Raw genomic sequence first — 16,628 nt, 5'->3', positions numbered from 1 at the left:
ACATGTCAATATAGGTGATGGACAGAAATTGCACACTATACGTAGAAGAAGCCAAGTATTCTCCTGAGGCGGTATGCTTCCACAGGATGGAGTCCTTGATGTGAGTGTTTAGCTAGATTCCGTGAAGGGCAGTCCAAAGCAAGAAAAATTGCCTTAGATGGTCCAGCGAGAGCGTTATTCCAAGGTTGATATTGCTAATCCATGCGGCATTATTCAAGGCTTTCCGAACCTTCCATGTCTATTGCGAAGATGCCTCGCGTGAAGATCAGAGGGGTGGTGTCTTTGGGCTTACTCCCATTTAGCCAAGGGGAGTCACGGAAGGGTGTCCGGGCACCGTTGCCAACGGTGATGGTTGTGCACGTGTAGAAGAAATACTTGTCTATCTCGTCACTTTGGTTACCCAAGCCCACCCATAGCCTTGTTGTGAGCACGCCGACCATATTCGCATTAAGTGAGCCCCTAGGAAACTCCCGCTGACGAGTGTAGAGTAGTTGGGCTGGCGTCCAAGGAAAAATATTTAAACTGTTATATTGTTTGTAGTATGCCGTACAAGGAAAAATATTTAAACTTGCACAAAGTTTTTGTTGATAAAGCGTTACAAAATTGAAATCGAAATCTTTTATGTTCATATTTAGGCCCCCCGAAAGTTTAGAACCGTCCCTGGGCACGGCCATGTGTCGGCTCGTTATGACAATTTTGCCCTATTTCTGATTTCTCTATTTAGGCCAGCAATTCTCTTCTTAATTATAATATGAGGCAAAACTTTACCTCCATTTTAAAATAAAAACAACCAGGGTTTCCATTCAGAGGGAACCGGTCATAAATATTAACTCGACTAATGAACAAGTGCTTCAAAGATAACCGCCTCTTTCTGGTTTTCTTTATTCGGACCAAGAAAAACAATGAGTATGGGCCGTGGGTGGTGGAAAGAAAGCGTAGTTTGTGAGCTTTCCTTGTGCCAAACAACCAAAGCAGGTGATCAATGACATTCAGAGCAATGGCAGGGGCACTTATGGGGACCTACTATGTGACGCTCGCTGGTCCAACAGCTGCGAGCCGCACAGGGGCGAACGACCCGGGCCGGCCCATTAAGCTGTATCATGTAGCCGCGTCCAATGCTTATCCGGGCCGGCCTGTTAACATGTTTTGGAAATGTTTTAAAAGGTTTCCTGAATCGGTTTTTCTATTTATTTTTGGCTTTTTGATTTTATTATATTTTTTCGACTTTCGCGATTTTGTTTCAAGTTTTGGAACAATTTTCCAATTTATGGAACATTTGTTCAAATTCAGGAACATTTTTTCTTATTCTAGAACATAAATTTTGAAATTCCGGAAATTGTTTACAATTTTTCAATTTCTGGAGAAATTTCTCAAAATTACAAAATACTTTTTAGAATTATGGAACATTATTTCGAATTCCGGAGCATTTTTTCAAATTTGGTAACATTTTTTGTTAATTCTGGGATATCTTGTAAAATTCCAGAATATTTTATCAAATTCCGGAACATCTTTCAAATTCAGGAATATTTTTGCAAATTTAGGAACATTTTTTCATATTCCAGAACATTTGTTAAAATACCGGAACATTTTTATAAATACCGGAGCATTTTTTCCAATTCCGGAATTTTTTCTCAAAATTAAAGAACATTTTTTCGAATTCCGAATTTGAAAGATTCCGGAATTCCGAATTCCGAAAGATTCCGAAGGATTTTCTCAAAATTTCGAATTCCGAACAATTCCGGAATTTGAAAGCGTTTTTTCTCTGTGTTCTGGTTCTTTTATTTTCTTTCTTCTTTTGATTTTCTCTTTTCTTTAATTTTTTCATTTCCAAGTTTTTTGTCCTAATTTTATTGCCAGGCAGCACATAAAACATCAGGATACCACAGTAAATAACATCTAACTAAAGTTTGTGATTTAATCTAGTGTTATTTTTTCATGTTGAAGTAGTGCATATGCATCGTAGCCTGTTTTCATTACCGGACGTGGCACCTTTTTTATACTTTCCTATTTGCGCTCGGTTTGTATGCTTTTTCGGGATCTAAGACTTTGTTAAGTTACTTTTTTAATAATATGGTTGCATGCATCTATCCATGCAAAGGCCGGGGCCTATTGTCCTTTTCTAAAAAAAAAAAGTTTGAACTACAGTACAGTCTACCCTAAGGTTAAATCCGAAGTAAAGTCATAAGACACATCACACAATGTTTCGAATCATTTGAAATCAAAATCCCTTTCCATATCCTTCAATGTTTTTCTATGTATGCACAAAGGACATTTTCTGCATACGGGTGTATAAAATACTTTCTTTTTTCATAATGCCAACTTAATGTCCCCAGATATATCACTGGACTTCAAGCAAAACTAGCATATTTACACGCATAAAGTTGCCAACAAGAAGGATAATATGCATATACATAGGTTTTCAAGAACTAAAAAGTATGATTTCGAATCAGAGTTATACAATACACCGTGGACTTGACACACACACACACACACACACACACACACACACACACACACACACACACTTAATTATACATCAATCTTATACACGGACTGACCCTCACACTCTGACTCGTAAGATCGAGTCTTCATTTAGCCTATTTACATTAGTGGAGTGGTGACCGAGTGGAGACGATTATTTTGGAATAAATAAAGGATTTTGGAATAAATAAAGGATGGTCACAAATGACGACACGTACTACTAAGTACTAACAAGCATCCACGAGCGCCTACTGGAGACGTGCACGTTAGCAACATGCTCTTTAATTGTCATATGCACGCTTAACCCGTGGTCCTGGCCTTGGTCGATGACAACGTCTTCAGATGCTTGGCAAAACCCATGGAACTGAAGGTCGTGATTGCCTAGAACATGGCGCAGCGTTTTGATTTTCCAGAAGGAGGTGGGAAATTTTTTCACCTGTGTCCCTCGCACATCCATTGTTTGGAGCTTCTTCAGTTTGCCAATGGTGTCCGGCACCGTTGTCAAGTTGGAGCATCGGACGCTGAGGTACTGTAAGTGTAACATGTTGCCGATTCGATTTGGCAGCTTCTCGCCTATGTTGATGCCCTCCAGGCTGATGACGCGGAGGAATGTGGATTCGTTGAGAAGCTGCCTGAAGCCTTCCTTGAATTCTTGTGGCCATGCTGCATAGTGCCACAACAAATAAATAACCGACATTAGCCCGGTAGCTCACCTTATGCATCAATTTTTTTTTTTTTTTTGCGGGAAACACCTTATGCATCATGGGAGGTGGATTCCTTGAGGTGGTAGCTAGCCAACAAATTCATGTGAACATTAGAGGCGGTACGTATTTATTGACAAATGCGACTCTAGTACCTTGTGCATCATGGGAGGTGGATTCCTTGAGAAGCTGGTTGGAGCCTTCCTTTAATTTTTGTGACCCTGCAAAGTGCCACAAATATCTTCCATTAGCCCATTAGGTCGCTTAATATCTACGTACGTAAAGAGGTGGCATGCATCACATATATCTCCTTAGAAATGTGGACAAGACGTACGGTTTGCACCTTCCTTGATCTTGTCAACATGAGCTCGACTGGGCAGCTTCAGCTTGGCATCTCCCATAATACCTTGTGGATCATGGAACAACAGGGTGCGCACCTTCCAAAGGATGTTTGTTTTGTAAGGCATTTTGCTGTTGTTGAGAGCTAGGCGCCTCGCACTAACAGTGACAGAGGCATACTCACCACCATTGTGGGTTTCCATGAGGCCAGTACGTTGCGCCTCGGACCTGAAAATCTGATGGACCAAGTCATGGATGGCAACTGATTCCACGACGTCTCCTTTCTTCTTCACCAGCTGCATAAGGCCTCGGAAGATGAACTCCTTGAGGTAGCGCTGACCCAGCTCCTCCTGTGACACCCCATGCTGCTGAGATAGGAAGCCCTCCGCCACCCAGAGCCGCACCAGCTGGCTGGCGTCAATAGTGCTTCGTGCCAGGAAGCCTGCCGTGTAGAGCAAGCACGACCTGTGTTCATTGGGGAGGTCATCGATGCACATGGACACCATCGTCATGAGCACATTGTCTTGGTTGTTCATCTGGATGTACTCCGATGCTGCCTCCCACTTGCTGTGGTCCATGGTCCGCATGAACTTGGCAAGAAGAGCCACCGCCAGTGGTAGTCCCTTGCTTATTGGTTCAATTCTGTTGCGGATCTTATTCATCATCGATGTCTTGTATGTAGTCTGCTTACGGCCCCTGAGGCCCAGAATCCTGTTGAACAACGTCTCGCTCTTAGGATTTTTCAGATAACCAAGCTTGATGATGCCGACATGGACATTATTATTGTCTGCACGGCTACTCGACGTCGCTGTCAGCACAATCTTGCTACCTTGTGCGCCCTTGAGCAAATCCTCCCGTGCAATGCTATCCCCGAGCATGGTGCTACTCATCGGGCAATCTACCACAACTAAGTACTTAACTTGGTCCATACTCTCCACGCTAGGTTCCAGCTTGGAGCACTTATCTTTCAGCTTTCTTTTTATCTCACCAATCATGTTGATGGTGCCACCTGGAGGAAAACTTGCCCACACATGTACGTGAAAATTTCCCTTAATGTTTTTGTATACTTTCTGTGCCAGATACCTTTTCCCGATACCACTCTCTCCAACCACATAAATCACATGGCTTCCAGCTTGGTTAAGGAGAAGGTCCTTCAATTTCTTTTCTTCTTCCTTGCGTATTGGCCCACCCGCCTTGGTATCTTGGTACTTCTCCAAGTCCGTGTCGTCCCTGTTTCAGGATTAAGATGTTAACTAATTAAAGCTAGTAAAGCAAAAGTAATTAACAGATTATTCTATTAAAGCAAGCAAGGTAACTGACATTGTCTAAATTATTTAGTTAGTTAGATTGTTAAGCAAAGAGACTCTTGGTTCAGTGGTTGCGCATGCGGTTCTGCAGCAAATAATGGAAATGTGTGGAGCTCCGTTTCGAGAAATTTCTTGCTACTCATTGAAACCCCATTTTTTAAAATTTAGACATACCAATTCACCACCGTAAGTTATCTAACAAAGAATGGAAATGTGTGGAGCTCCGTTTCGAGAAAAAATTAAGCTGCTGGAAGGGTAAGCTTTTGTCATACGGAGGAAGACTTATTCTCATTATCTGGTTCTTACGAATATGCCTATGTTTCTGTTGTCTTTTTTGAGGTACCAGTAGGGTATGGAAAGATTGGACTTTTATAGATCTCGATTTTTCTGACAGAGTGATGAAGTTAAGCAAAAATACCAGCTTAGTAGATGGGATATTATTTGTACACCTAAATATCAGGGAGGGCTAGGAATTGAAAATTTAGAGGTAAAAAACAGATGCCTGCTGAGCAAATGGCTGTTCAGACTATCCGTGGAGACGGAGGGCATGTGGGTACAAATTCTGCATAATAGGTATCTACACTCAAAAACCTTGGCTCGCGGGTAACGTTGAGGCCCAATGATTCTCCTTTCTGGAAAGGCTTGATGAGAATGAAACCGTACTTTTTTCACAGAGTTAAATTTATCATCGGTGATGGCAAGGCTACGAGATTTTCAGAGGATACATGGCTGGGGAGACGCCTCTAGGATTACAGTATCCGTCTCTTCATAATATTGTACATCGCAATTCAATTCAGGAGAGCTTTAATTAATAGGATATAGATGGGAAGCATGGTTGCACTTAGTGTCTGGACTTATAGATGTCCAGCTATCGGAGGATACCGATAGGCTTCATTGCAAGCTAACATCCACTGGCATTTTTATAGTCAAATCTTTCTACTTGAGTCTCATTGATACATCAACTTTGTCAAAATCCAACTATATTTGGAAGGTGAAAGTACCATTGCGTATCAAAATCTTTATGTGGTTTGTCCACAAGAAGGTCATCCTTACCAGAGATAATTTGTTAAAGAGAAATCGACACGGAAGTAAAATATGTTCTTTTGCGACCAGGCCGAAACTATCAAACACCTCTTTCTTCAATGTCTGCTTGCAAAAATATTATGGCAAACAGTCCGTATAGCATTTGATATCACACCTCCAGATAGCATAGACACGTTATTTGGGACATGGCTAAATGGGGTTGACTTAGTTATTGCCAGACATATTCATATAGGAGTATGTGCATTAATGTGGTATATGGAACTGCAGGAATGATGTCACCTTTAAAAGATTATCAAATATTAATTTCTTGCAGGTACTGTACAGAGCATCGAAGCTGATCCGTACATGGTCATTACTCACTCCTGCGAAAACCAGGGAGCCTTTGGTTACTGGGTTTATCCGATGGGAGACGGTAGCTCGGGATATCTTCAACCGGTTTGGATGGCGGTCCGATAATACGATAGATGGTTAGGCATCTAGCCTATGTATGCCGGTTGTGGCTTTTTTGTACTACTTTTTATCTTCTTGCTGCCTTCGCGCAGCTTTCTTGGATCCTTCCGACATTTTTCGGATTTATTTAATAGAGTGGTTGCATGCATTGTTTTGATGCATAGGCAGGAGGTAATCCTTATTTTCTAAAAAAAGTTAGATTATTAATACAATTGATATGCGTGCTCCAAATATATATACTTTAATGTATGTTACAATTTTAGGTCTGACTAACGGTTATATACAAAAGCCTCCACAAATAGATTAGTTTCCTGTATCTAATGTGACAATTTCCAAATAGATGAAAATAAGTTTACAAAGAAACATGGTAGGAAAAAAAACACCAAAAAAGAAAGGGAAAGTCTAACACTCAGCCGGCGGGTTCAGCCTAGGGCATCCGCCACCACTAACGCTTGGCACGTGTTCTCTATAAGCGGGTAACCGCTCTACACTCGTTCAGCCAATTTGCTTTTCTCCACCGTTCGGCTCTCTACTCCTCTTTCTGCAACATGATCTCTGCTGCAAAACTTTTTTGTAACATGATCTGTGTTGCAAAAATTTATGTAGCAAGATATATGTTACAAAGGTTTTCATAACATGGTCTTTGTTGCAAAAATAAAGGACCACACGCGACCGTTAGATTGCTAGATCCGACGGTGAACCGCCGACTGTCAGTTTCAGGAGTTGTTTTCTGCAACACGGTCGTTGTTTCTGCAACGCGACTATTGTTTCAGGAATTGTTTCTGTAACATGGCCATTGTTTCTGCGACGGAGATGATGTTTTAGAAATTAACTCGGGCTTCTCGATGCCATCTGCCTGAAGACAGCAGTTTAGCTCCTGCACGCCGGCGGCGGGCTAGCGGCGGCGCTGCGCAGGGCACAGCTCTGTGGGCGACGGCGCCGTGCGGGGCGCTGCTCTGTCGGGGTCGAGGAAGAGTGTCTAGTTTCTACAACATACCGTTTGTTGCGGGAAATAACGACTGACCATGCGGCAGGATGCAGACCCTAGATCAAACGGTGTCAGCTCGGTCATCCAACGGTTGCCCAGGTGACGGATAATTTTTAAAAATCAACCGCCGAACGCATAGCGTTCCCCAAAAAGAAAAGCCAGGATGCATGAAAATATTGGGCCAAAGGCCACTTTGTCCAAAAATAAAGAAATAAATAACCGGTAGAATGCCGACACCGCGGGAAAACAGATTGCCCGACAAGTTAACACCCCTCACATGTGAAAGGAATAACCCATGTTAAGCTAGGTAACATACTAGTAATTAAAAAAAGTTTCGTAGACTCACAAGTTTACATATCTACTATGTGTCTACTACAGTACGTACTACTCCCTCTGTTCTTAAATATAAGTCTTTCTAGAGGTTTTACTAACAGACTACATATAGATGTATATAGACATATTTTAGGGTGTAGATTCAATTATTTTGCTCTGTATACAGACCGTCAGTAAAATCACTTAAAAGACTTATATTTAGGAACGGAGGTAGTACTACAAACCTCTGTTTGTAAATACATGTAACACTAGAAAGGTGCCAACAAAGTTTTTAGCTTGGCTGCTTATATATGATAAGTTCTTCAGAGTTTGCAAAGGAAACATAAAATCATTGGCTTTGTTTAATTTTATACTGTACGAGTTTGTTTGTGCTTAGTATCTCCTTACACAAACACTTGTGCATACCCCCCCCCCCCCCCCCCTCATTATTGTCTACTAGCGCAGAAAATCCCTTACCATTGTGTGCACAAGTGTGTGAAGCATTCCCTTAGCATTGTTGCTCCTGTAATGCTATATATTTATTGTAATGCCTGGTTTCCTGGTTGCCATAGCTAGCGTGATCAGATAACTTGTCATCTGAACTTCCGTAATGCTATTTATGAATTTTTCGGGTTTTTCCTTTTTTTCCATATCAGGTGCATCAAGGTATTTACCATTCAAACCCTCGGCCTATGGTTTATGTGCCCCTTATAGCTGGTCAATGCAATAGATGGTCTGACATTCTTATAGCTGGCATGGAGGTTGAAGTTGTTGGTCAAAATTGAACTTTGGCTTTAGATCACATATATATATGTTTGCGATGTAAATTAGAAGAGGATCATGGACATGATTAATTAGGTAGGGGTACCAGTTGTGGCGGACTGGAGGGATGGCCCGTGAGGCCCTCCAAGTGATGATTTTTGTAGTTCCATCGTCGCTGTCGCTGCGGTACTTGGCACTATTGTCAACAATATCCTCTAGCCGTGTGTTCATGGACTTGATCTTCCGGGAGAGGATGTACCGGACACGGATCTGAGTGCCCAAGTTAGAGAAGAAGATGGAGGTCGCCTGACGCCAGTCGTGACCGAAGCGGGAGAGGTCGGCCTGCAGGAAGAAATGGTCGATGGCATCCTCGGCTGCGAATGCAACCTCACGCACCTGGTAAGCGAGCACGCGGATTTGCTGGTTGCTGTCCGACCTGCTGCGAAGGTCAGTCTCGTGCACCAGCGCATGCAGCCACATGAGCTTGTCGCGGAGGCGGTCAATCTCGTTGCCCACGGCAGCTAGGGCCTTGGCCTCCGTCACCGCTACCCCCTGCAGCTTGCTCAGCAGCGGACCAACGATGGCATCTGCCATCTCTTCCCTCTCTCTCTCTCTCTTCTCTTCTCTTCTCTTTCTTCTCTTCTCTCTCTCTCTCTCTCTTCTCTCTTCTCACTATCACTCTCTCTCTCTCGAAGAAGAAGAGGCTATGACAACCCTCGATCCGCTATGTTTTGCTTTTCCTGCTCAAACTAGAAGCACACTTTGACAGTCACTTTTATGGGGAGAAATTGAAGCAAAGGCATCTCTTGCTTAGCACTTCATTTATCTACCCTCTTTTCTATAGCACACTTGGACATAAATTTTTTCCAAGATTTACGGGGTCAGACCTTTACCGGATCTCAAGGATTGCATGCATGTCGCACCAACTAGCTAGCTGTCTTATATATATATGTTCATTCATTCAAACAAGACTTGCACGCTAGACGACTCAAGTCATTTTTTGTTAACAAGCCAGCAGTTGCACTAACGACTAATTGAGTTGGCATCTAGCTACTTAGTTAATTCTTGCCACAACCTGCACCGGATGAAACCGCGCGCGATGCACGTGATTAGAACGATAAGAATGGGGTGCGCGCTTAGTCACCGGCATAAACTCCGGAAAACACACTCCCTCACAATTCATATTACCACATGTTTTTGTGCTATAGGAGTATTATGTAGCTTGATCCGAGTGTAGTGGTGAATTGTTTATATGCATCATCAAAGTAGCTGGATATGACCGTGATGCATGGCAAATACTAAAACTAAGCCACCATGCATCATCAAAGTAGACTTTGTTTTGCGTGACGCAATCTCTGCCCAGCCCAACAATTATTAACTACTCTACTCCCTCCATCACAGTTTATAAGACATGGTGTATCTAGGTCGTCAATTCGACTTATATAAAATATGTTGTTTAACATAAAAATTATATCATTAAAAAATAGAACATCTAAAGTTTCTAATGATATATTTTTTATAATATATGTCTTTTATTAAGTTGGTCAAATTGACGAACTAGATACACGTGCCGGACTTATAAACTGAAACGGAGGGAGTATTAAACAAGACCTAGCTCTCAGAAGACTTGGTGGTGGATCGAAGTCTTACTAACTCATTTACTGGTGAATTGGATGCATCATCAAAGTAGCAGGTCTGAACGCGATACACACAACTTGCGTAGACTTAACAGACTTGACGGAACGATCGAGGTCCCGATTGAAACTCACTACACATGCAACAAAACATCTCGACTCAAATTATTGGGCTTTAACACTTTTCCATCCTGGGTATCTCTCAATGAAAGATCTCGATTCACTTAACAAAAGATCTGGATTATTAGATTAAAAAGAATGACGCGGGTGGATTTGCACTAGTTAACTAGTAGCTACGCATTCGTCCAAGTTGTACCAATCTTGATCTCCATCGCATCCACAACACTCCATTCTAAATTCAGAATATGGGCATATATATTGATTCAAAACATTCCTGGGGTATCTAACACTAGTAAATGTTGGTATATCTGTACTTCCAGGGAACATTGGTAAAATGAAACTATTGCAGTTCCTTGACCTTCTTGGATGTACAAAATTGGAGAATATTCCTTACAACATTGTGAATCTTGGTCAACCGAGGTTACTTTCACTTCACAAAGCCAGTATGGTACCTAGAGGGTTCAGTGGTCTTGCAAATATGAGGAAACTAAGGCCCAGTTCTTTTGATCGATTCTCCCATAATCTTGAGAATCGATCCTCCACCCAGCTTCTCCCAGAATCTTGAACCCATATCTTTTTTACAATCCTACCTAGTTAGGGTGTGAACAACTAGGATTGTAAAAAATAGAGTGAATTCCACTTTTTACCCTTTAGTTGTACATTTGTGACACATATTACCCCACTTAGTGGAACTTCCATTGAAATATCAGATTTTGGAGACTATTAGCATGGTTTTTCTCCAGTTTTGCATTTTCCTTGTTTATGTTAGATAGGATCGGCATGTTGCGTCAATGATTCGTAAAAAATCTGTAAATATCGGAGGGCATCATTGACGAACATGTCCAGACTTCTCTTGTCCATTTCTTCCATTCCTCGTCATCGTCCACATATAGTTAGACCTCGGGCGTCATCGCACACTTGCATGATGGACACACATAAGAAAACAAGGATTTGATGCTTTGAAAAGGGGTATTCTAGCTGAATTTCCACTCGATTGGGTAATTAGTGTCACAAATGTACAACTTCAGGGTAAAAAGTGGAATTCACTCTAAAAAATATATGGATACAAGATTCTGGGAGAAACTGGGTGGAGGATCGATTCTCAAGATTCTGGGAGAATCGGCCAAAAGAACTGGGCCTAAATAAGTTTCGAGCCCATATGGATGGTGATTGGTACAGTTTGGATGAGACGGGGGCTCTTTCGCAACTCAGTGGTCTTCGATTAGTTCAATTGGAGAATGTAACTGCTCCTCATTTGCTGCCAATGCTAGGCTCCACGAGAACAAGGATCTTATCAAGCTAGTCCTGGAGTGCACCAGTAAACTAGGAGATGATGGGTTGGTCAAAGAGAAGAAGGTGTCTCTGAGGAAGAGCTTTCCTTCTGTTGTTGAGCTTATAGTGAATGATTGCCCCTCCCTGGAGAGGATCACCAATCTCCCCAATCTGTGGAAGCTTATCATCGAAGACTACCCAAAGTTGAAGGTACTGGAGCGTATCACTTCACTCGAGAGGCTGCTCCTGGCGGATTACACCATGGAAAACTCCTGGAATACATGCGAGACATAAAGCCAACGCATTTGCAGTTATTCTGTAGGCTATGGTTGCTCTCTGTTGTAGCCGCGGGAGAATCTGGCACTGAGTGGGACAAGTTCAACCAAGTGGAGCATGTTAAGGCATATGCAGATGATGGAGACAAGCAAAGAAAATGGTACATTTTGTACACGAGAGGGGACAATTGCAAGTTGGATTCAAATGTTAGCAGCTCTACCATATTTGAAGGTATAGAAAACCAAACATACATACAAGCTTTGTATTAATTTGTTTGAGAACTCTTACTGCCAGTTTATAAGTTCATTTGATTTTATCACTTGCTTTTCGTCCATATATCTTTCATGATGACCAGATGTATTATGTACCTTCCTAGTGCATGTTGCTAAGTATTTTGTCTTTTTACTGCTTCCAAATACACGTTTTATCGAGTTTAACATATCTAGAGTATAATGTAACTATTTTGTATTTATTTCCCATGCAGAAACCTTGTCTTCTTGTATGGTGGACCCACAAGGATATGAATATGTGTACAAGATGAGAAGAAGCACCATCAGTTACATCTGCAGCTTGGTGAAGGTGCCATTTTTCAAAAGTATGATGGCAAGGGAACACACCTTTGTTGATGGGAGAGCGTTGTCTTTAGCAGATGGAGTAGCCATCGCTCTAAGGATGCTGAACTCTAGTGAAACATAGCTGCTTCAGAAGCGGCTCATGAAGTAATTTGGATGAAGGAGCTCATCACCGACCTTGGAGTGGTTCCAAGCGCGTCGGGTCCAATGACACTCTTCTGTGATAACACTGGGGCCATTGCCATGGCCAAGGAGCCCAGGTTTCATCGGAAGACGAAGCACATCAAACGCCGCTACAACTCCATCCAGGACCATGTCCAGAGTGGAGTAATAGAGATTTGTAAAGTACACACGGATCTGAATGTCACAGACGCGTTGACTAAACCTCTTCCACGAGCAAAACATGATCAACACCATAATGCTATGGGTGTTCGATACATCACAATGTAACTAGATTATTGACTCTAGTGCAAGTGGGAGACTGTTGGAAATATGCCCTAGAGGCAATAATAAAATGGTTATTATCATATTTCCTTGTTCATGATAATCGTCTATTGTTCATGCTATAATTGTATTAACAGGAAACAGTAATACATGTGTGAATAAATAGATCAGAATGTGTCCCTAGCAAGCCTCTAGTTGGCTAGCTCGTTAGTCAATAGATGATCATGGTTTCCTGATCATGGGCATCAGATGTCATTGATAACGGGATCACAACATTGGGAGAATGATGTGATGGACAAGACTCAATCCTAAGCGTAGGACTAGATCGTATTGTTCGTGTGCTAAAGCTTTTCTAATGTCAAGTGTCTTTTCCTTCCACCGTGAGATTGTGCAACTCTCCGATACCGTAGGAGTGCTTTGGGTGTATCAAACTTCACAACGTAACTAGGTGACTATAAAGGTGCACTACGGGTACCTCCGAAAGTGTATGTTGGGTTGGTACAAATCGAGATCGGGATTTGTCACTCCGCGTGACGGAGAGGTATCTCTGGGCCCACTCGGTAGAACATCATCATGAGCTCAATGTGACTAAGGAGTTAGTCACACGATGAAGTGCTACGGAACGAGTAAAGAGACTTACCGGTAACGAGATTGAACAAGGTATAGGTATACCGACGATCGAATCTCGGGCAAGTTCTATACCGACAGACAAAGGGAATTGTATACGGGATTGATTGAATCCTTGACATCGTGGTTCATCCGATGAGATCATCGTGGAGCAAGTGGGAGCCACCATGGGTATCCAGACCCCGCTGATGGTTATTGGCCGGAGAGGTGTCTCGGTCATGGCTGCCTGTCTCCCAAACCTGTAGGGTCTACACACTTAAGGTTCGATGACACTAGGGTTATAGGGAAATGTTATACGAGGTTATCGAAAGTTGTTCGGAGTCCCGGATGATATCTCGGACGTCACGAGGAGCTCCGGAATGGTCCGGAGGTAAAGATTGATATATAGGACGGATGGTTTCGGACACCGGAAGTGTTTCGGGCATCACCAGTAATGTACCGGGACCACCGGAGGTGGCCCCGGGGGTCCACCGGAAGGGGGCAACGACCCTGGGAGGCTAGATGGGCCAAGTGCGGGAGGGAACCAGCCCCTAGGTGGGCTGGTGCGCCCCCAACACTCAGCCCTAGGCACAGGAGGTGGAGAGTGCGGAAACCCTAGGCGCTGGTTGGCCTAAGGCCCACCTAGGGGTGCACCACCCCTCCCCCTTGCCCTGGCCGCCGCACCTCCCATCTGGGGGGGGGGGGCTGCCGCACTTCCTAGGGTGGGAACCCTAGGGGTGGCACCCCCCTCCCCTCCTCCTATATATAGTGGGCACTTTTGGGCTTTTGGAGATACAATTTTCCCTCTCCCTCGGTGCAACCGTGATCTTCTTTCTCCTCCTCTCTGCCGGTGCTTGGCGAAGCCCTGCCGGGAGACCTTGTCTCTCCATCGACACCACGCCGTCGTGCTGCCGGAGATCTTCCCCAACCTCTCCCTCCTCCTTGCTGGATCAATGTGCGGGAGACTTCACCGGGCTGCACGTGTGTTGAACGCGAAGGTGCTGTCGTTCGGCACTAGATCAGAATCACACCGCGATCTGAATCGCCGCGAGTACGACTCCATCAACCGCGTTCTAGCAACGCTTCCGCTTAGCGATCTTCAAAGGTATGAAGATGCACTCACCCCTCTCTCTTTGCTGGTCTCTCGATAGGAAGATCTGAATATGCGTTGGAATTTTTTTGAATTTATGCTACGTTACCCAACAGTGGCATCCGAGCCAGGTTTCCTATGCGTAGATTCTATGCACGAGTAGAACACAAAAGGGTGTGGGCGATGAGTTGTCAATTGCTTGCCGCTACTAGTCTTATTCTTTTCCGGCGGTATTGTGGGATGAAGCGGCCCGGACTGACATTACACGTATGCTTACGTGAGACTGGTTCCACCGACAGACATGGACACCGTGCATAAAGGTGGCTGGCGGGTGTCTGTCTCTCCTACTCTAGTCGGATTGGATTTGATGAAAAGGGTACTTATGAAGGGTAAATAGCTTTGACATATCATCGTTGTGGCTATCACGTAGGTAAGAAAGTGTTCTTGCTAGAAACCCAAATCTGCCACGTAAAAGTTGCAACAACAATTAGAGGACGTCTAACTTGTTTTTGCAGGGTTTGACATGTGATGTGATATGGCCAAAGTTGTGATGTTGCATGTATGATGTATGAGATGATCATGTTATTGTAATAGGTTTCACGACTTGCATGTCGATGAGTATGACAACCGGCAGGAGCCATAGGAGTTGTCTTAATTTATTGTATGAGATGCAACGCCATGTGCTTACTACTTTTACTTCATTGCTAACGGTTAGCTATAGTAGTAGTTGGCGTGACGACCTCACGGAGACACGATGATGGAGATCATGATGATGGAGATCATGGTGTCACGCCGGTGACAATGATGATCATGCGATGCCTGAAGATGGAGATCGAAAGAGCAAAGATGATAACGGCCATATCATGTTACTATATGATTGCATTGTGATGTTTATCATGTTTTTCATCTTATTGCTTAGAACAGCGGTAGAATAATAAGATGATTCCTCTTAAAATTTCGAGAACGTATTCCCCTAAGTGTGCACCGTTGCGAAGGATCGTTGTCTCGAAGCACCACGTGATGATCGGGTGTGATAGATTCTAACGTTCGCATACAACGGGTGTAAGCCAGATTTACACACGCGAAACACCTAGGTTGGATCGACGAGCTTAGCATGTACAGACATGACCTCGAATACAAGAGACCGAAAGGTCGAACATGAGTCGTATGGTTGATACGATCAGCATGAAGTTGCTCACCATGGTGACTAGTCCGTCTCACGTGATGATCAGACACGGGTTAGTCAACATAGATCATGTATCACTTAGATGACTAGAGGGATGTCGATTTAAGTGGGAGTTCATACTTAATTTGATTAAATGAACTTAATTGTCATGAACTTAGTCTAAAAGGTGTCTTTATAAATATTGTAGATGGCCAACGTCAACCTCAATTTCAATGCATTCCTAGAGAAAAACAAGCTAAAAGATGATGGTAGCAACTATGCGGACTGGGTTCGCAGCTTGAAGCTCATCCTTGAAGGAGCTAAAAAGGCTTATGTCCTTGATGTGCCGCTAGGTGACCCTCCCGCTCCCGCATCTGCCCAGGACATTCTGAACGTCTGGGAAACACGGAGTGATGACTACTCTCTGGTTAGGTGTGGCATGTTATACAGTTTGAAACGGGGCTCCAAAGGCGTTTTGAGCAACATGGTGCATATGAGATGTTCCACGAGCTGAAGCTAGTTTTTCAAGCTCATGCCCGTGTCGAGAGATATGAAGTCTCCGACAAGTTCTTTAGCTGTAAGATGGAGGACAACAGTTCTGTCAGTGCGCACATACTCAAAATGTTTGGGTTACACGGTCGTCTGACTTTACTTGGAGTCGAACTTCCGGATGATGCTATAATTGACAGAATCCTCCAGTCTCTCCCACCAAGCTACAAAGGTTTTGTGCTGAACTACAACATGCAAGGGATGGAGAAGACCAGTCCCGAGTTGTACTCGGTGCTCAAGTCTGCAGAAGTAGAAATCAAGAAAGAGCATCAAGTGTTGATGGTCAACAGGACCACTAGTTTCAAGAAGGGCAAGGGTAAGAAGAACTTCAAGACAGACGACAAAGTCGTTGCCGCGCCCGGTAAGCCAGATGCCGGGAAGAAGAAAAAGAATGGACCCAAGCCTGAGACTGAGGGCTTCTATTGCAAGGGAAAGGGTCACTGGAAGCGGAACTGCCCCAAATACTTATCGGACAAGAAGGCCGGCAACGTTAAAGCTATATGTGATATACATGTT

General features: G+C 43.5%; 1 protein-coding gene across 2 annotated transcripts; it reads right to left on the bottom strand.

Annotated features, from left to right (window-relative positions):
- Positions 1 to 2,409: 2,409 nt before the first annotated feature.
- LOC123411519 (disease resistance protein PIK6-NP-like) lies at positions 2,410 to 9,043 on the bottom strand. Of its 2 annotated transcripts, none has more exons than XM_045104483.1 (4): positions 8,491 to 9,043; positions 3,517 to 4,751; positions 3,338 to 3,403; positions 2,410 to 3,144 (listed from the first exon to the last, which is right to left on the bottom strand). In XM_045104483.1, exons 1-4 carry the CDS (start codon positions 8,976 to 8,978, stop codon positions 2,702 to 2,704), a joined length of 2,232 nt encoding a protein of 743 aa, XP_044960418.1. In that variant the 5' UTR covers positions 8,979 to 9,043; the 3' UTR covers positions 2,410 to 2,701. The 2 variants fall into 2 exon arrangements, with proteins under 2 accessions (XP_044960418.1, XP_044960419.1); XM_045104484.1 differs by having other exon boundaries at positions 3,526 to 4,751.
- Between the last annotated feature and the right edge of the window lie 7,585 nt (positions 9,044 to 16,628).

The sequence above is a fragment of the Hordeum vulgare genome, chromosome 7H (genome assembly GCF_904849725.1).
Source record: "Hordeum vulgare subsp. vulgare chromosome 7H, MorexV3_pseudomolecules_assembly, whole genome shotgun sequence".
Classification (NCBI taxonomy): domain Eukaryota; kingdom Viridiplantae; phylum Streptophyta; class Magnoliopsida; order Poales; family Poaceae; genus Hordeum; species Hordeum vulgare.
This window is presented reverse-complemented; position numbering and strand designations above follow the sequence as displayed.